The sequence below is a fragment of the Dama dama genome, chromosome 1 (genome assembly GCF_033118175.1).
Source record: "Dama dama isolate Ldn47 chromosome 1, ASM3311817v1, whole genome shotgun sequence".
Lineage (NCBI taxonomy): Eukaryota > Metazoa > Chordata > Mammalia > Artiodactyla > Cervidae > Dama > Dama dama.
The window spans coordinates 60,524,319-60,546,194 of NC_083681.1; the positions used below are offsets into that span (position 1 = coordinate 60,524,319).

At 37.4% G+C, this 21,876-nt stretch overlaps 1 protein-coding gene across 1 annotated transcript in view; it reads right to left on the reverse strand.

The window, feature by feature from the left end:
• DCDC1 (doublecortin domain containing 1) overlaps positions 1-21,876 on the reverse strand; it is a 455,120-nt gene that overhangs the window by 38,399 nt on the left and 394,845 nt on the right. Inside the window, exons 29-34 of the mRNA XM_061149231.1 lie at positions 14,455-14,640; positions 12,039-12,242; positions 10,539-10,740; positions 7,054-7,206; positions 6,231-6,332; positions 1,035-1,171 (exon numbers count right to left, since the gene is read on the reverse strand). Of these exons, the coding sequence (XP_061005214.1) occupies positions 1,035-1,171; positions 6,231-6,332; positions 7,054-7,206; positions 10,539-10,740; positions 12,039-12,242; positions 14,455-14,640 (984 nt within the window). The remainder of the gene's footprint in view (positions 1-1,034; positions 1,172-6,230; positions 6,333-7,053; positions 7,207-10,538; positions 10,741-12,038; positions 12,243-14,454; positions 14,641-21,876) is intronic.

The window sequence follows — 21,876 nt, forward strand, 5'->3', positions numbered from 1 at the left end:
ACAATAAGGCACTTATTTTGGCAAAGTACTTAACTTTCATTTATAATTTGGAGAAATGAATAGAGATGTGTTTTTGGATTTGTGCATGGTGTTTCTCATACTGAGTGATTTCTCTGCATCTAACAAATGAGTTTTTTATTAGAATCACAACATCATTTCCTTTAACCAAGAAATGCTTAAGGGAATGTGCATGACTGTTGTTTAAATCTTTACTCTCTGTCTTTTAAAATACAGCAGCTACCCTTATACTCTGCCAGATCCCTGCCAGGCAGCTTTTCATCCTACTTCAAGCATGTCCTAGTTCAATGCTTTGCATTCATTCCCTGGTCAGTGATTTATCCTTCTTAGCTTGGCAAGAAGTCATATTTCTAGCAATGTCAATTTCTTTTTTTTCTAGTAACCTTGACTTCGGCACACGCCTAAGATTTAGATTGAACACATTTCATGATTTGAGAAACCCTATTAAATAAGAACACATCATTTTGATGAAAACCTTCACAAAGCAAAAAGTTTTCCCAAGTCTCTATCCCCAACTCTCTCTCTCAACAGCTGACCTTTCTTGTCTTGACTTTTTTTATTTCTGGCAATCCTGACTGATTAATCAATTGGACTGAAACTGCTTTTTTGAATTCCTCACTTCTGAATGTCTCCATTGCAATTAGTATTTTGCTCCTTCCTCTTTTTACAGATTGAGACATACCCTTAGGAGTGATGAGCAATGAAGCCATACGGCTCAACTTGACTACACTTATTATAATTACCTTTGTACATATCCACTGGGCCTTTTTCTCTTCTTTGCTAAGGTCATGATTTCTGGTCTCCATTCAAACAAAACAGACTTTCCGAGGAGCTGGCTGTCTCTTAGATAACTACTCTCCAAATGCCAACTCAATACTTGGCATATGTTTATATGGTCATAACTGACCAGATGCTGAGAATAAATTAATAGCATAATGTAAAAAATTCAATACTATAGTTTTAAAAGCTTATAAAAGAGGCTGAGCCTTTAATGTCTGGAGTCCTAAAGAGCGTACCTCTGTATGTCTTATGAGGTCCATGAGTTTAATTTCCTCTTGAGTCTGCTCAGCCCAGCCTCCTTCCACTACCACCAGCCGCACAGGGCTTTTGTTGGGAACCACGGTGGCTGGCTGACGCGCTGCTACCCGCCGCCCTGGGGAAAGAAGTCACTAGAAATGTTGTTTCTGATGATAGGCGTTCAGATTTCAAATAAATTGGTTTGGCTTTCTATGCATAAATCATTCCACTTGGGAGCAGAGGCTAAAATACTAAATATATCATAAAAGCAAAGATGCCTAAGGTAATAAGATCTAACAATGGCTCTTCATATGGGAGCTGGAGGCTTTAAATAGCCAGGATATGCATACTCACTGTACAGATAGAATAGAAAGATAACATGCTGACTTCCACACTGGCCCCAGCCTCTCATCCACGATATGGTTCAGTGGTAATTTAGTCAAATAGAATCCATGACCTATATAGCCCATCATCTCTTCCAGTCATGGAACATATGTTTTGTTCTCTTCACTAATAATAAGCCTTTCCCCCACAATTAGCTTAGCAGCCTGGGGATTAAGTATTTCTAAAATAATATTAACCCAAGAGACAGGAGGCCTTTTTTTTTTCTATCTAATAATACCCCGCGAGCACGATTAGTTTCTGACACCTCTGCTGTGTCCTTTGCGCTCTTAAGAAGCTGTAAAAGAGAAAATATTTATTGGAATACTGTATTCTAAAGAATCACAGGCATAAGTTAATAAGTCTGGTGATTTGAATTTATGTATTCTTTCAGCTAGACGACTTTAAATCATCATAAAAGAGGTTTAAAGGTCACACTTACTAAATTGTTTTCTTTTTCTGGGTTGAAGATATTCTCAGCACTGAGTCTCATACTCAGAGAAGTTGATCTCCCAACTTCTTAAAGTACAAATAATGTTTTCTCTTGTATATCCCTTCTAGAAATCGATGTTGAACACCAGCTATGAGTCAGGCATTGTGCTAGATGGTGCCAGTACAAACATGTAGGAAACCAAGCCCTTGCCTCAAAGGCTTACACTTTGGAAAGGAAGGCAAAAGTCAAGGAAATGATTACACCAATAATTGATTGTAAGTGTGTTGCACCCCGGAAGTACAGGGTTTGTTAAAAATCATGTAACAGGCCTTTCTGACGTAGTCTGATGTGTCAGAGAAGCCTTCTTTGAGAAAGTAACACTTAGATGGTTAAAATAACAGAAATACTGAAATGAAGTTGAGTCCTAATTTTGTTGCCAGGGGACTCTTAACACACAGGTTTTCATACCCTGACTATGAACACAGCCCTCTGAAAATAACTCAGTATTTGTAGGGGATGAAGCATTGGTGCTTTTATAGCTCAAGTTTGTGGAAATAGATCCAGTAATAAAAATAAGTGGTAGCAATGACTTTTCAGGGAAATCAGAACTCTACATACCTTATTATCATTCATATGCAATTTATGGATGTGGAGAAAACATAATTGAATCAACAGCCAATGAATTATAGTGACAATGCCTTTAGCCAGCATACTTTGGAGAAGAACATAGTGGCACCAGAAAAATACATAACACAAATTTATGTTAAATATAGCTTTTAGCTGACTCTATTCATAATGTGCAGGTAGCATTAATTTAGGACACATAAATTCTTATGGATAATATCTCAATAAATATTTTATTTGTAATGCATTTTGAACACTAAAATTTTGCTTAACTAAAGGCAGTTCTCTGATCGCTTATCATTTACACTATTGAAAGCAAGGATTTGAACATAAGGAAGAGCAAAAAACATTATGCATTATTTGGTATTTGTCAACTTGTTTCTAACGATCTAAGAAAATGAAAGCACTTGCCAGTGCCATTAGCCAGCATGTTTTGGAGATTTATAATGTTTTAAAAGGACATAATGTCATCACAAAAGGTGTAGGTTTGGGGAAAGATTTTCATAGCAAACTATATTATTTATGTAGGTAAGAATAACAAATAGAAACCAAAAAAATGCACTGGATAAATTGTTTTTATTTTCTTATTATATTTTCCATATTTTCTGTTTTATTTACATGAGATTGGGGAGGGGGTAATCATGTGTGTGTGCTGTGTGCTAAGTCACTTCAGTCATGTCTGACTCTTTGTGACCCCATGGACCATAGTCCACCAGACTCCTCTGTCCATGGGATTCTCCAGGCAAGAATACTGGAGTGGGATAAATCATAACACCAAACTATTAGAGCACATGAGTACTTTGCTGTTCTTTCTGACTATAAATCTCACCTGAATAGCACTCCTCGGGCCTCTTCTTTATCGGGGGCCCATTCTGGTTCAGCACCATACATGCCTAAAAGGATTAGCCCACCTCATTTGGGATTTCAGTTAGCAGTTCCATTTAGCTCTCACACTAAATAAAATGTCCCAGCATTGCCTTTATATGTAACAAAGGTGATACTTTGGCCTGATCTGCCATCCCTCAATTTTGTTTATCAGTTTCTAAGACCCTAAGTGGGAAAATGGACAGCCTTCTCAGGAACCCCTGTTTCAATATTCAGTGAATATTTATTCTGCGCTAAGCATGTATAAATATTTGACATCTATAACTTAATCATAAAAATCGTACAAAGTTATTACTAGTATTTGATTAATATTAGCAAAGATCATGCTTACAAATGAGATGTAAAATCAGCTTAGTACAGTATATGCTCAATGAACATTTGCTGCATTTACCAATGGCTACAATAGTAAGGTATAATCAATTTCATCACTATTCATATCTTCCAAACCTCCTCTTTCATCCAATACTCAAGAAGCTCACAATCCAACAGGGACTGCAGTTAACTGAGTTTAAACTTGTTCTTATTTATTCTCATAATCCCGACAATTATTAATAGAAAAGACCATCCTCTGAACAGGTATTTTAATAAGGCCTATTCTGAATTTACATTTAATAGCAGAAAATGTAACAGACAAGATTTATCTAAGAGAAACTACATTAATGGATTCCCCCATAATGGACATCATCTGACCAAATAGACTGTTTTCAACAGTGATATTGTAGATGATGCCAACTGAATTTTAAAATGTTTTTTAATACTGAATTATAATAAAAGTTAAAGACATAATATAAAATCAGAATTCAATAAAAGCAGCTCTGCCAGGTACTATTTTTAACATTACTTTCAAATGATTTAATTTGATAAAAATTAAAATAGAGCTTAGAAAACTCATTGGGGTAAGTGGTTGAAATTCCGGTTATCCTTTAATTAAATAATTCTACAACTACTCAGAGGACAAATAAGAAGGGTATAGAAAAATTTATAACGTAACATAGGAGAAACAGTCATATGATCCAGTATATAATAAAATGATAAGGGCTATCAGAAGGGAAGTTGAGGGTATGATAAACCATACTATTCCTGACCTAGAATGTTAGAAAAGTAAGCTGAGAAGTAAATAATGAGAAGCAATCCAAAAGAGCAGGAGAGAGAACTAAATTGTGTCAAAAGGAAACTAAATTGTGTCAAAAGTTCAGAGTTAAGAAAGCATATAAGTCTGGGGGACCACATGGGTGGAATGGAATGAATAAGGGGAGGAAGAAACTTCCAGAGAACCAGATCATGAAAGACAATATTAAGGATTTTCACTTTTGCCATGAAGATAACGAGGAACTTTGAAAGGTTTTATGCCTGGAGTATTGTAACTCCTTTGCCTTTCTGCATTATCACTCCAGGTCCAGAATGTCACCTTTATGCATAGGATGGATACTACTATCAAGATGGGAGGCAGGGAGACCAGTTAAAAAGCTAGTTCAGTAACCCAAGGAATAGGCAACAATAGCTTGAACTTGGATAATGATAGTAGGAATTAAGGCCATTAGAACTCATTTGAAAATAACATATTCAAAACAATAAGACTTAAGGATATTTGCTTAAAGATAGTAAGAGAGGGAAGTGCCAAGGATGACTCCCAGGTCCTTGAGCTGGAACACCTGAGTGGATTGTGGCAATGTATACAGAAGAAATAAAGGAGGCATCGGTGTGATATATAACATGATATGAAATAAAATAGCGATATGATAACTTCCCAGGTGGCTCAGTGGTAAATAATCCACCTGCCAATGCAGGAGATGCAGTTTCAATCCCTGGGTCAGGAAGATCCCCGGGAGAAGGAAACGGCAAGCCACTCAAGTATTCTTGCCTGGAAAATCCCATGGACAGAGGAGGCTGGCAGGCTATAGTCATGGGGTCACAAAAGAGTTGGACACAACTTAGTGACTAAACAACAACAACAACATGGTCATCACATGGGGATATGATAACTTTAGTTTTAGACATGTCCATGGTACATTCAAATGAAGATATCTAGAAGTTAGAGCAGTAGAGGTTAGCAATAGAAATAGATGCTTCTCAGTTAGATGCAATTATTCTTTTGGTAAAAACTGAAAAACAGCCATTTCAATTCAGAGTGCTGTCTAGAGCACTTAGAACTAATTGTCTTATTTATTGAACTGAGGTTCATATGTTTCCGGCACCAGACAGTACAAATACTCAGGAGCTGAAATCCTGCTATGGCAATTACAGAGCCTGAAAGGGATTCCTTCTCAGATTAAGTCCATAATACACTTTCATCCTCAAAGAATGATTTAGTGTTTTAAGTACTGGGAACAATATAAGATCAGAAACTTAAGACTCTGTGACAAAAAGAATAGAAGAAGACAAATATTGTCAATTTATCACTGTCTCTGAATAACATATCTTATGCTGCATAACAAGAGAGAGCTCTTCTGAGATAAAAACACTAATTTTGAAGAACTTAGATTCAGTCCTTATTCAGATTATTTAGCAAAACTTCTTCCCAAGAAATACTCAAGAAATAACAGAATGCTTTGTCAATGACTAATTCCAAAGTCCACAAAATGTCAGTTCAGGAATTGTTTCAAAATCAATAAGCTGGTTGCAGGATCCACACATCCTCCAAATTTTAAAAATGCATCTATGTAAATCATGTGATATTCATATTAATATAAAATTTACAAGTATAAAAATCAGTACTGAAAAGATATATTATTAAGTTTTAGACTCGCTCAAGGGATTTTTGTAACATAAAATATTCAGTTAAACAGCTGGTATCTAATGGTAGAAAAAAAAACTACCAGAAAACTGAGACTACACTTAAAACATGGTGATACTTGATTTAGTTCTTACTGACCTTTTAACTGTCTCATTTTATGTTTCATGACATCTAGATCAGCCAAAATTTTATCCTTTTTAAGCCAGTTCTGTTTTTCTATTTTTTCTGCTTTCTTCAAAGCTAGAACAATAAAAATACATGATGTTTTATTTTGCATTCTTTTTATCAACAGTAATTTATCATGAAAGCCAATGATTTATAAAAAGAAGTTTCTGCTTCAAGAAATAGATTCAATTAGAAATAAGTAATTAAAAGGTAAGGGTCATTAAAAGAAACCTCATTTGAAAGATGACAGGGCTTAAGGCATTTTTTTTTTTATGGAAAGCAGGGGGGAAAAGAAGAACAGTGCTGTTTTATTATATGGATTTACCATATGCAATAGCCATATTTCATTTTCTACTTCCACAAACTATTTGGAGGTGATGAAAGCCTGGCTTGGAACCATTCATTTTTTAAACATCCACCTACTGCCTAAAGGGTGCAATTCTTAAAAATGAAAATGTCCAGACAGGTCGTCTTCAGTGTGAATTAAACTCATTTGTTATTTTCTAATGTATACCATTACTCTCAGTCTTATAGACCAAGAATCTCTTTATCAACTAAATTAGACATTTTCTATGCAGAATACTCCATTCCAGTAAGAAAAAAATAGGCAATTGTGCAAATATAAGAGTACAGCTATCCTTGTGCACATGTTAATTGATGAACCGCCTGTTCTTTGCATAAAAGCAACGTTATTAGGTTGACATTGTACACATTTAATTCGTTTTCTTATGGTGACAAAAGATTTCTCTCTCCCTTCATGCACTTGCTTGAAAGAAAGCAATAACAAAACACTGACCATTTGGAGACAGAAATGGTTCACCACAAGATACCCAGACGGCAATGGGATTTCTGAGGATGAGGATGAGCAGAGACGTATCTATATCATCCAAACTATCGGATGTCACAGACTGTGGAGATGATTTGGTTTTCACTTTCATTCTTGAGTTTCCTGGGAAACAAATGACACATTTACCATTGTTCAATGAATAATGAATAACTTTGCTTGCTGAATCATTTGTTTTTTCAAAATATTTCATTCTTCATTAATGACTTGATTTAAGCAGGTTAACACCAAAACCAGATACAAATACATAAATTTTGATCAGAAACTTCAGTGCAACTAAATAATCTAAACTAATTTTATCATAGATACACATTTTAATTCCTTTCTTACACTGTATCTAGTGATGAAAAAAATAATAGATAGCTTACCCAAATATCTACTCTGAAATAGGGAAAAGTAAAGATAAAAAAAGCAAGGAAATGCAGAAAGGAGTATAGGAACTGACTGAAGCCAGAGATAAGGGGCTTCAGAGAACTCATCAATGAAAAGATGGATAGTACCTATCTCATTCTGCTCTTGGGAAGATTTAAAAAAGGGAAGTGCTTAGAAAATATTATTTAGTCTATTTAATTGTGCAAGCATCCAAAAATTCTAGATAACATTTTTATTATCATCATCATGATACTAGACATGAATACCACGTTGTTTTTCTTTGCTTGAGATAAAGCACTATTTGGGCTCTGAGCATCCTTGTGGCTAGAGCAGAGGAGAACACCATTTCAAGATATAAATGGCTGATGGAGAAAGATGAATTCCTTAAATACACTTTTCCAGGTCCTGAGATCTGAGAGAAACACTTCAGGATCTTCATAAAGGGGTCATTTGTGATTCAGCTAATAGTATCCTACTATATAAATTAATACAAGCTGAGAATTGACTATGTACTGGGCATTTCACTAAGACCTCTACCCACATTATCTCATGCAGTTCTCAAAATGATACTCTGAGGTAGGTTCATTTCTCTTCTGCACAATAACTGAGCCTTCATCACATAGCCAGGTGAGGGCAGAATCAGAATTAGAATCCAGGCCATCTACCTCCAGAGCCAGTGTCCTCAACCATCACCTTTATATTAATAGTAAGCCTGATACTGAGTCTTTGATTGATGTCTGTTTCTTTTAACTCCCTCAATGCAAACTGATGGCATAACTCCAAGTTATGATTCAGTAAAAGGGACGGCCAGCTAATCTAATGCACCTGCATGATTCAAGGATAACATTTAGAATATGAGGGGAAGGGATGGCCATACCCTTTCAGTAGACCTGCTTGAAATCACATTACTTCCAACCAGGTTTTAAATAAGAATTTAAAAGAAGAATGTTTGCAATTGTAAATCTTCAAGAATCTGGAGATCAGATGTTCCACGTGCCAAATAAAGGCAGAACTATATGCTTTAGCGATCAGCTAGGCAATAAATGTTCACACAATTATTCCTTTAAAATGCATTAGAAAACAAAACAAATAATATCACTAGAAAATTATTAGAAAAAAATACTGGTCTCTGCCTCCAGTTCCTGGCACTGAACTCCTCAAATTCTTGCAATTTCCCAAGTGGTAAAGAGCACTAGTGTCAGCTTTTGTTCTAATTACTGACACAGAGCTCCAAACGTCTTTGGAGTTCCCTGGGTGCTAGCAGTGTCTTTGCTTCTAATAAGATGATTCCTGGTGGACTCCGGATGGGGGCTGGTCACCAGAAAGTCCAAGCCATGCTTGGAAACTTGGAATGTTCAACCCTATTCCCTGTTCTTCAAAGAGAGACAGGAAATGGAGTTAATGATGGATTGTGCCTGCATGACTCATCATTAGTTCCATTTCTAGTCCCTCTCTGAAGTCTCATGAAAATCCCCAAAGTATAGGGTTCAGAGAGCTTCTGGTTTGGTGAGCGCATGGAGGTGCTCGGCAAGCGGAGTGTCAGAGAGAACATGGACTCTTCCTTACCCAATGCCTCTCTTTCATCTGGATTTTTTTATCTGTATCCTTTATCATATCCTTTTACAATAAATGGGCAAACAGTAAGTAAACAGTTTTCTTGAATTCTGTGAGCTGCTCTAGCAAATTTAGTGAACCCGAGGAGGGTGTCATGGGAACTTCCAATTTATTGTCAATCAGTCAGAAGCACAGGTCTGGACATCTGGAACACCTGAGCAGGGAGCAGTGTTGTGAGACTGCACCCTTAACCTGTGGGATCTGACCGTGTCTCCAGGAAGGTAGTGTCAGAATTGAGTTAAACTGTAGGACATGCTCCTAGTGTTTCACAGTTGGTTGGTATGGGGGAAAAATTCCCCATGTCTGATGTCAGAAGCACTATGAATGTGATAGTAGTATAGGAATAAAGAAGAGACACATAGGAGGGTGAGTGGGTTTTCCCTACTTAATCCCACACACAATAATGATGACTTACATCATTAAATTGGTAGAGCATCAACCAAGCATTGATCTAAGTGATATATATTCATATGTATACGTATTCATATTCATATATACTCTTAGGAATATACATTCATATTTATGAGCACTGAATGAGTATATACATATATATATATTCACATGGCTATTAGTGTTCTCATTTTACAAATGAGAGGACTGAGGGACAGAGTACCTACGATCATTCAGCTAGCAAGTGATAGGTAGGAGCTGAACCTTGACAGTCCAGGTCCAAAACCCACATTCTTAACCTTGAAGCCATGCCTCTCAATACTACAGTGGATGATAACTGCTGAATCACTGCTAGCAAGACTCTTTTTCATTTAGCAATTATTGTTGGGGACACAGGCCCTGCCTTCAAGTTGTCCACAGTCTAACGAGACGCACAAAGACGTAAACAGATAAGTATAACACAGGAGCTGCAATAGGGGTACATTTACTGGTGCTTCTGGGAGTTTACAGGAGCAGTGGAGATGGGCAGGGGCAGGCGAGAGGAGTCAGAGGACAGCAGGTGTGAGAGGACACTTTCTCTTCTAATCGTGGGAAGAGATTTGCTCTGATCTAATCCAACTTTCTTAAGTGGTGTCCAGCTGGTTTTGATTCTGAATTTAAGAACTGAACCACTTATGGCAGATTCATGTTGTTGTATAGCAGAAACCAATATGACACTGTAAAGCAATTATCCTCCAATTAAAAACAAATTTTTAAAAAATTATAAAATTAAAAAAAGAAAAACAGAACCTGCTCATGTTGCACAAAGCAGCCAAACTGTCAAACATATTTTATAAACACCAGGCAACTTGTTTATTGTCTTGGTTCTGAAACCAAATTTGCATTAAAAATTTTTTTTCTTAGTATTCTGCAAGGTAAAAATGATATGAGAATTTCATAGAAGAGTAGCTTCCTGTGATTTTTTTAATTCTCAAAGGAGTGGCTGAATGAAAGAAGTACAAGTAACTTTCATATGACCAAACATAAGTAGAATCAGCTAAATCCTATAGCATGTAACCAACCTTTCATACTTTTAACAGGTGTCTCTTCGGTTCCAACAGGGTCTGCCTTTTCCTTTGGTTCCTCAGAATCTCTCTGAATAAAAGATTCATCCAGAGCCCATAAAACCAAATTGCGCAAGGAACTTATTGTGGTTCCATCTTTGGTGTATATTTTGGAGGCTGCTCTGGCCAGACCAAGTTGTTCTGTACATTCTGTAAGCAGCTAAAAACACAGACTATAAGGAACTGAGAGGAAATAGTGGTAGAACTGGGGATAATCAGGCAGAGTGTGTTATTTTAGAATTCTGAGAAAATTCTTTAATTTGAGAAAATAGAAAGCAATAACTACCAACTTGATCTTTGATTAGAGATGATTTTTGATATTAGATTGTCCTATGTAATCTCAAAAATTAGTCCAGTCCAGCTGTGAAAATTCTTAGCTCCAAAAATTGAACGCAGCAGCTGATGTCTGTTAATACATTTTATCATCAGAAGTATTTATTTCCTAAGAAATGTTAACCTAGAAATTGACTTTCAACCATGTTGCTTTATAGTGAATAAAATTATTCCAACACTTCAGTTGAGCTGCTTTAAAATAAATGAGCCCTTGACTTTCAAACCAAGAACTCACACACTATTACTTCCATTTGGCAGATGGGATATTCGGCTGAAAGGTTAACATTTTTGCCTAAGACCACAAAAGCCAGGGTCCCAGGGTGGATTTTGAAGCTGGTAACTTTTGTCCTAGACCATTGACCAACAATATTTTAATTTAAAAAATCTCTTCAGACTTAATCAAAGGGGTGAGTGAATAATTGTGTGTGTGTATGTGTGTGTGTGTGTATGTATGTGTGTGAATACTTGCAAAGGAGTCTACAGGATAACTCCATATCATATTTAACATTGCATATAAAATGCATTGGTAAAGATATTGGCCAGAACCTACAGACATAAGACCATTATCAAGCAACTGAAGGACAAACCTGGGTTTGGACCCCAGGAATGCTCCTTCCTCCCCAGGACGTGGGGAACAGCCTCTAAGACAGAAGCCACATATTCCCTCCTAGCACAACTCCTGCTTCTCCAATCTGAAAATAGCCCTGTCACCAAGTAAGTGCTCAGCTTCTCCAGATGATAAATGAGGTGGGATCGCAGAATATTCTGATGACATACAACTTGAAGTGGCAAAGGGAAGGAAGGAAGAAAAGGCTTTCTGTCTGTCACAAGAGTGAAGAAATTCTGGTAGCTTTGCCTTCCCCTTGCTTTTTTTTACCCTTCTTTGCTCTGGAGCCAATCTGAAAACTGTATTCTGTTTTCTCATTTTTCTAAGTCTATATCCAAAGAAATACAATCAAAAAGAACATCTTTAAGAAAAGAGATCTTGATCTCATCAGCTTAAATGGGTAAAACTGGCCTGGGATATTTGTGACTCAATCCCGCTGCTTTTTTTTTCTTGTCAGAAGAATCACCATCATCACTGCCTCTAAGGATGCAAGAAACATTTAAGTGATAGCCACTTACCATGGGGAATGTTCCAGCCACAATTAACTTCCCATTTCGATATCCATCTCCATTTTTGTATGCAATTATTTTCACTGCCTTCTGGTTTGTAACTGCCATGCCACAATGAGATACCACTTGCGTGCAGGTCTTCATCCGTAAAGATAATAGATGCTCTTCATAATAACTCAAAGTGTTTTCAGCCTCACGAGAAGATAAATCAGTCTGATTTTTTTTTTAAAGAAAAACAACACAGATTGACTCAAACTTTGTTCTTTTTTAGTTTTATTTTGTTATACTTCAGGCTTTTAATTTAATATGTATTTGTATGTGTGTAGCATTTAAATTTTGAAAAGCTCACTTCATATGCTGTAGGTATTTGATGCTGTAGTGGGAAGGACATGAGGTCCAGACTCCTTGGTTCTCCTCCCAGCCCTGTCACTGAGTCTCTATGTGACTGTAGGTATTTGATGCTGTAGTGGGAAGGACATGAGGTCCAGACTCCTTGGTTCTCCTCCCAGCCCTGTCGCTGAGTCTCTATGTGACTGTAGGTATTTGATGCTGTAGTGGGAAGGACATGAGGTCCAGACTCCTTGGTTCTCCTCCCAGCCCTGTCGCTGAGTCTCTATGTGACTTTGGGACTCTGGCTTGTGTTTCTGGCCTTCTCCTGTTTTCTACTTCACCTTCCCCTGGACATGAGGTGGAGAAGAATGATGCCAGGGCCAGAGAGAGCCTGGGGTGGAAGCAATGGACAGTAGGACTAAAGGTATTCTCTGAATCTTTACCTTTAGGATGATGTCATGCTAGGGTGGCAGATATTGACGTATGGGGAGGGGAATGAGCGTAGCCTTAACCATGTGGCAATGAGGATGGTGAACACCACACTTCACCTTTCCCTATTCATCCTTAGTCAAGAAGCTGGCCTGAGGGAAAGCTGTGTCTTGAGATGGTGTAACACTGGGGATTCTTTTCAATCAGCTCACCCCTCTACCTCCTTTACACCACCCCATTATCACCTCAGCAAAGCCAAATGCCTGCGGGCTTTCCTGGAGGACTGACTCCCCTTCTCCTTCAGAGTTATTGAGGTTTCAGATGGTGTCTATTATCACTGTGTGTCAGGTTGAGGGCAGAGAGGACAGCGATCTGGGAACAAGTTGGGCCAGCCTAAAAAGCAGACCAGGTGGAAGGTTCCTACCCATTAAGAATTGCTCCTTTTTATATAGGTGTGTACGTTTCTCTTTAGCTCTTCTTGCTTCTAAACTTGAAAGAAAGGATTTTTTAAAAGGTGTCATTTAAAAATCTTTTTTGATATATCATTTTATTTTAATTAGCTAAAAAGAAAACAAAAACAAAACAAGATTGATGGCATTGAAAGAGAAGAAAGCATACATGCAAAACTGATATGGAGACCAGAATGAAATACACATTAAAAAGCTACTACAGGAATCATTTTGATTTAGGACTGTATAATGTTGTAAGCTAGTGAGGTTTTGAAAATACTGCGAAAATAGAAATTTTAAACAAGGTTCCAGAATGAAGAAGAAAGAAAAGAACTAGAAAAGAACTCACATTCATAAGTACTTCAGAGGGATAGGTCTTGACAAGGGAAACATACTTTTTTTTAATTCTTTAAAAAAAATGTTTATTAATGCCAAATTGTCGCTTTTAGTATCATGTTCTAAGGCTTTGCCTTTGAGTTTTTTATAAAAAATTTTACTTGTTAGTGTACAGCGTGGTGTTACTTTCTGTTGCTCAACAAAGTGAATCAGCCACACGTATACATATGTTCCCTCTGTTTTGTATTTCCTTCCTGTTTTGGTCACCGTAGAGCACTGAGTAGAATTCCCTGTGCTATACAGTAGGCTTTCACCATTTATCTATTTTATACATGGTAATGTATATATATCAATCCCAATCTCCCGATTGAATGGTACCACTTTAAATTAAGAAACCAGAAAAGCAGTAAAGACTTTTTTCTCCATGATACAATTAGCATTAGACACGAATGCATGAATTCAGGCATCCAACCTGAAGAGCCATTAATAACAACACATCAAATGAGCCCTGAAATGTTCCATAATAGTATAAAAGGAGTTTACCCCATGCATGGAGGCAAAAAGCTCCTCCACTAAGTAAAGATTTGCAGTTACTTTCCCATCTAAAAGCAACACAGAGAGTAGTGCAAGGTGTCAGTAGATGATTAAAGCCTCAGAAGTGCCCAATTAACTTCAAAGTGTGTATCGAACTATTAACAGACAATGTATTTTAAGTTACAACGGGGAAAAGGAAATCAATGCAGGTGGAATGGTAAAGGTGCATCAGTAAAAGATGAATTGGATGAGTGGAGATGAACTTGAGTGCAAGGCAAATAATGAATGCATCAAAGTTTCCAGACTCATGCCACACATGTATTAGCAGAGCTCAGATCATTACACACCTTGGCCACATCAATGGCCTTGAAAGGCCCATGTGAGAAGGGCTTCTGGGTTTTGGAGGCCGAGGCACAGAGGAATGGGAGCCCTGGAGGCAACTGTTCCAGTCCCTTCCCTGCTCTCACGGATCGTCCACATGCCACACAGAGCATCGTTTTCTTCTTTCCACTGGGTAAGAGATAATAGTATCCCTGGAAAAGGATAAAGATGCTTTGATTTGGATGCATCTAAATTATGACAGCATTTTGTAGAATACTTTGCCATAAAAATAAAGCACTGTTACAATCCCCAAATGCTAAATTTGAAATCACAACATGAGCACATTATTTCACTCCCTAATTATTATATCTTTAAAAACCACATTATTTCCAAACACTGTTGATTGAAAAAGCCCGGAGGCGATGACAGTTCATCATTGATGAGTATAACTTGTATTCAGAGTCAGAGTTTCTTGGAGGAATGGCCCATTCCACATGTGGGACAGGATATACAGCAAGTCCTCTACATGTGGACCTTCAAGTTGCAAACTTTCAAAGGTATGAACATGTCCCTATATGCCAGCTGCTGTACCGTACTGCTGTACTTTTCAAGGTACTGAACTGTAAGACTAAAAATGTTTCCTTTATTTTTTGTGTTTGTTTTTCATGTATTATTTATGTAAAAAGTATTATAAATCTGTTACAGTATAATACTATATAGCTGATTGTGTTAGCTGGGTACCTAGGCTAACTTTGTTGGACTTATGAACAAATCGGGCTTATGAATGCACTCTTGAAACAGAACTCACTCATATGTAGGGGACTTACTGTATACTAGACAAGCAAGAATTTCTTGTGGTACCCAGAAAAAAAGAAGCCATCTCAAAGTAAAGGTATTATGTCAAAAAAGACACAGGAGCCACCATTAAAGACATTCCACTGGCTCAAAGTGGGGCAAATAAAATGATAACTGAAAAACTTCAAACATGTTTGAATATGTAAAATCCCATGAGTTCATAATGATGTTAAAAATATAAGTAAAAAAAAAGGCAACAAACAAATAAAAACAAAACCACTACTTTATTGGAGTCTATTGGAAGAAAATGCACCAATTTACAACTCTGAAATTAGCCTTTAGAAAGTGCGGAAGATTATTTGCAAAGATGGCCATAATATAACCATCCTGTTCTTGTTTGTATGTCCTTTTGAAATGTCATTTTGTTGCTCCTCCAATCAAGAAAGAGTTTCTTTCTCCTTTCCGCTTTTCCTTGAATCTGGGCAAGGTCACATGACTTGCTTTGGGTAATGTAGCATTAGCAAATGTGATGCAGGCAGATGCATAAGAAGTGCTTGCACACTGGAGCTGGTTTTCTCTTGGCTGCATTTGGAAGCCTGAGACCATAATGCGAGCTCACTTGAGCTAGCTTACTTAGGAAGTCTTAAAGAGGGAATTCCCTGGCAGTCCAGTGGTTAGGACACCGCACTCTCACTGTCAAGTACCCAGGTTCAATTCCTGGTTGGGGAACAAAATAAGCATTGAAGAGAACCAAGGCCCCCAGCTGACAGCCTGTTAAACACCACTCATGTAATTTGACCATTCAGACACCCTACAACCACCAAACTACTGGTATACGATCAAATAACTACAGTCAAATTAGTTACAATGCACAAAGACCAGCAGAACTGCCCAGTTAAACCCAGCCCAGATTGCTGACTCAGAGTATAAGGTAGTTAAGCCACTAACATTTTAGGTGATTTGCTATCCTATTCTAATAGGTGAGTTATACAGAACAAAGATTTATCCTACCATCCTTTATAAACCACAATTCTAGGCAGTCAAATACCTAGCTGAAGAGGTAAAGTTCTTCCTTACATGAAAAATTCAGCTAATATATGTTGGGGAAAGTAATAGAATTAAACAAAATTGACCCTTTTGAAACTTCTAATGAAATTATTGATTTAGGCAATGATCACAGAAAGGCAACACTAAATGAAAAGTCATTGGGAATTGTTTTTTGATGTGAGATTAGGTTGTAATCACCTGAACCCATGGATAACCATTACCATTAAAAATGGAAAATCCACACCATGTGCCTGCATAAGTAATAAATATGAAACATGGCGTAAAACCTATGAAGATTCATGGCCAAAAAAGAGCTGAACATAAATATAATTAAACTGCAGTGTTAAATCTCTTTTATAGGAGCTATGGGAGCCAGAGGAACAGGTTAAAGGATGCCACAGGAAGTGAACAGACAAATCCAAATAAGAGGAGGTCTTCCACAGGATGGATTCTGCAACCAGTAGCGCATAGGGATTTTGTTTGAATCCTGACTCCAACTAACCATAAGAAGAATGTTTAGGAGAAACTGGGAAATTTAATTATTAACAGGGCATTAAGAGGTCAAAAATCTTTTAAAAAGTGAAAGTGAAAGTCACTCGGTCATGTCCAAGTCTTTGCAACCCCATGGACTGTAGCCTGCCAGGCTCCTCTCTCCATGGAATTCTCCAGGCCAGAATACTGGAGTGGGTAGCCTTTCCTTTCTCCAGGGGATCTTTCCAATCCAGGGATCTAACCCAAGTCTCCCACACTGAAAGTGGATTCTTTACCATATGAGCCACCAGGGAAGCCCTGGAGGCCAAAAAAGTTATCCTTGATTTTGTTAGGTGTGACAATAGCATAATGATTATAATCGTTTAAGAAAGTGTTCAAATTTTTACAGGTGCAGGCTCAAGTATGAGGTGAAATGATATCATGTCTAGGATTTGTAAACATTGCAAACCTTTGCTAATAGTTGAATTTGGATGATAGGTACATGAGAAGTTATTGAATTAGTCTCTCTACTTTGAAATATGTATGAATATTTTAAAGTGCACTCTCTAATTTACTTTGTTCCTCACAAGGCTAGGACTTCCCCGGTGGCTCAAATTGTAAAGAATCTGCCTGCAGTGCAGGAGACCTGTGTTCAATCCCTGGGTTGGGAAGATCCCCTGGAGGAGGGCATGGCAACCCACTCCAGTGTTCTTGCCTGGAGAATCCCCATGGACAGAGGAACTGGGCTACAATCCATGGGGTTGCAAAGAGTCGGACATGACTAAGTGACTAAGCACGTCACAAGGCTAAAAGTTAAGTACAGCCAGAGTTAATAGCATCATTCCCAATTTACAGATGAGACAACAAAAGGTCAGAGAGGGAAGTTTTTAATTCAAGGGAACCCAAGTAGTATGTGGCTGAGCTGAAACATAAAACTGTGACTTCTAATTCCAAGTTTTTGGCTTTTTTGCATTTGTCATATTTCTTTGTCTACTCCATTTAAATACTGAACATTACCTTAATTCAAAGCCAACATTTAAGTGATACTTTTGAAGATACAGTTCTTAAGTTCTGCTATGAATTTCTCTATATGCACATCTGATTTCCATTTTCCTACAATTGGGGGCAGAAAATTAACATATTTCCTCTCAGATGGAATTCAATGAATACTCATACAGAATAATTTGTAGAGAAAAACATGAACTTCATGATAAATTGTGTGCCAATGATATTCCTTATTACACTAAAGAAGGCCATTGAAAGCATCCAGAAAATGTATTTTCAATCATTAAGACATCAATTCCCATGACTGTGGGGCTGCTATTTTTATGTTCCCCAAATTATTTTACTTTGGCAATGGTGCATATACACAATGTAAACTGAATTTTTGGTTAATTCATTCAAGCTTAATACAGGCTTTAAACTGCTGCTGGAAAGGAAAAATGAAATATGTGGGGGTAGCTCCCAAGGCTAGGCTGTATCTACAGGATGCAAACGGAATTTAAAAGGTGAGCAAGTCAACAGCTGGCTCTATACATAGAATACCAAGCAACTGGTTTGCCTGACATTTTTCCTCTAAAAAATCTCCTTGATTTATTGAAATGACTAATTTAACCTGTTCATTTGACCTTATACAAACATGGTCTACAACATGGGGCTTGTTTGGTCAATAATGACCCTGACTATATATACATATACATAATAGCTACTGTGAATAAATGATTCAGTTTCTTTATCAATCTTAATTTAAATAATTTATTGATATTATGGCCAACATCCACTGGATCATCAAAAAAGAGAGTTCCAAAAAAACATCTATTTCTGCTTTATTGATTACGCCAAAGCCTTTGACTGTGTGGATCACAATAAACTATGGAAAATTCTGAAGGAGATGGGAATACCAGACCACCTGACCTGCCTCTTGAGAAACCTGTATGCAGGTCAGGAAGCAACAGTTAGAACTGGACATGGAACAACAGACTGGTTCCAAATAGGAAAAGGAGTACATCAAGGCTGTATATTGTCACCCTGCCTATTTAACTTCTATGCAGAGTACATCATGAGAAACGCTGGGCTGGAAGAAGCACAACCTGGAATCAAGATTGCTGGGAGAAATATCAATCACCTCAGATATGCAGATGACACCACCCTTATGGCAGAAAGAGAAGAAGAACTAAAGAGCTTCTTGATGAAAGTGAAAGAGGAGAGTGAAAAAGTTGGCTTAAAGCTCAACATTCAGAAAACTAAGATCATGGCATCTGGTCCCATCACTTCATGGCAAATAGATGGGGAAACAGTGGCTGACTTTATTTTTTTTTTTTGGCTCCAAGATCACTGCAGATGGTGACTGCAGCCATGAAATTAAAAGACACTTACTCCTTGGAAGGAAAGTTATGACCAACCTAGACAGCATATTTAAAAGCAGAGACACTACTTTGTCAACAAAGATCCGTCTAGTCAAGGCTGTGGTTTTTCCAGTGGTGATGTATGGATGTGAGAGTTGGACTATAAAGAAAGCTGAGTGCCGAAGAATTGATGCTTTTGAACTGTGGTGTTGGAGAAGATTCTTGAGAGTCCCTTGGACTGCAAGGAGATCTAACCAGTCCATCCTAAAGGAGATCAGTCCTGGGTGTTAATTGGAAAGACAGATGTTGAAGCTGAAACTCCAATACTTTGGCCACCTGATGAGAAGAGCTGACTCAGCTGAAAAGACCCTGATGCTGGGAAGGATTGAGGGCAGGAGAAGAAGTGGCTGACAGAGGATGAGATGGTTGGATGGCATCACTGATGCAATGGACATGGGTTTGGGTAGACTCCGGCAGTTGGTGATGGACAGGGAGGCCTGGCGTGCTGCAGTTCATGGGGTCTCAAAGAGTTGGATACGACTGAGCGACTGAACTGATACTGACTGATATTATTTATATTATTATTTATGTTATTTATTATTTAAATGATATCATCTATGTAAAAATAAAGTTGCATCAGTATGTAATATACAGTAGCTTTCTAGTATATAGAAGTTACTTTACGTTAGTTTTCTTTTTCTAAACTGGCCAAGCAAACATGGTCTAGAGAGGAAGTTCTTATTCTAAATCTAAACTGCAATTCAAGGGGGAGTCTATGAATTCCCTGAATTCTCACACAAAAAGCATTTGTTTACACATGTGCATTTTGGGGAAAAGAGCATCCATAATTTTCATAAGACTTTCAGTGAGGTCTGTATCTCTGAAAAGGTTAAGAACTAACTACTGATTTGGAGCCTTTGGGCAGAGGGAAGGTTCCCCCAGACCTAAGAGAGATAAACATTTTTTTTGTTTTGAGAATCCCAGAATTGATATATTACTGTACTTTTAAAATTAACCACATTAATTCTATCAGACAGGTTATTACTTAACTAGTAGGAAAGGAAAATTATCATCTTTTAGAAGAAATGTTGAAAATTGGAAGGTTTTATCCTTATCTAACAAATAAGAACTCTATCACAGCTATAATATACCTAAAATTAATAATAAAACCATAATACAATCATATGTTCAGGTAATATTCAAATTTCTACGATTTTTTCACTTTCTTACAATTTATTTGAAACAAGCTAAATAAGGTCATTATGATTAGTTTAAATACCTAAGTTTCTTTGAACCCTTATGACCCTCATTCTCTTTCTCTTTTTTCTTTTATTGTAATTATCCATTGCATGTTTTCTCCAATTAGATTTTGGGAGGCAAGAACAATTCGTAAGTGGTACAGTGCATTTCTATCAAGGGGCAACTGTTACAACTCTTTTTGTAGTGTTAGTAGCTAATGATGGTCACTGCCTAGATCCATTAATGTGTTAAAGCTCACAACATAATGATATTCTGATTTCCTCATACTTTATTCATTTATTAGCTGGGATATTTCTATGAAGTGAAGATTTTCCTTGTCAACTATCTTGTTATCCTGAGGTACGGTTCATAAAGGAAGAAAAAAAAAAAAAAGCTTGATTCTTTATTTACTGGTTTTCAAAGTAACGGGTTCATTTCTTAGCATCATCTAACTGTGACCAATTGAGCTGTTGCTGTTGTTTAATATCAGTATGAACATATCTAATGTACGTCCACCCAATGCATTCAGTCATATTGATGCTTACACTGTCTCATCTCTGGAGCCTTTTCAAGTTGACTCGATTTTTTTTTTTAACATGACTTCGACACTCTTTGACTGCATATTAGCTAAGAGCTATGAGATCACAGACAAAGGAGAAAAGTTCAGAGGGGGTTAGCTTAGTGGAAACCAGAGACATGCCAAATGGAATGATACATTTAACATCTCTCATTCAGGAGAGCCGGAGAACGATGTGTGAAGAAGCAGTAGACAAGTTTAGACTTTTGAGGAGCAGAGTAAAGAGGGTCTTGGAAGGTCCTGTAATATGCATTATGAGATTTCAATATTCTGTAGGCCAATGGTTAGCAACAATAGCAAGGTGCCTTGACCCACGACTATCTCAAATATCTATAAAACATGGTACAAGTAATTCCTTAATAATAAAAATTAAAGTACCAAACTTTAGAAATTATTGAAAACTTAAGAGTACACCACGCTTAGCCCTATGTTTTGTATAATATAATATAAAGTCACTTACAATGATTGGCATTTTTAAAACTTTTTGTTTTGTATTGGAGTATAGCCGATTAGCAATGTCGTGAGAGCTTCAGGAGGACGGCAAAGAGACTCAGTCATACATACAGATGTATCCTTTCTCCCCCAAACCCTTCCCAGCCAGGCTGCCACATAACATTGAGCAGAGCTCCCTGTGCTACACAGTAGGCCCGTGTTGGCTATCCACTTTAAATATAGCACTGTGGACCTGTCAGCCCAAGCTCCCTAATCATCCCTTCTTCCCATTTTTGGCATTTTAATATACTTTCTGGAGTGGAGTGGTATCGAGTGTGGCAGGCACACCTGTGGAGTGAAGTGGAGTGATTCTCCTCCTTCATGCATGTTCTAGTGAGTGATGGTGAACCAAAGATATGACAGTGAAGGGAGTCAGTGAAACAATATAAGTCGAGGGTAACATCGATATTCCTTCCTTCTTTCTTGACCAGAATCACAGAGTCTGATTTCATTCACAAGTCAGTGTTTAATTTGTGTGAACT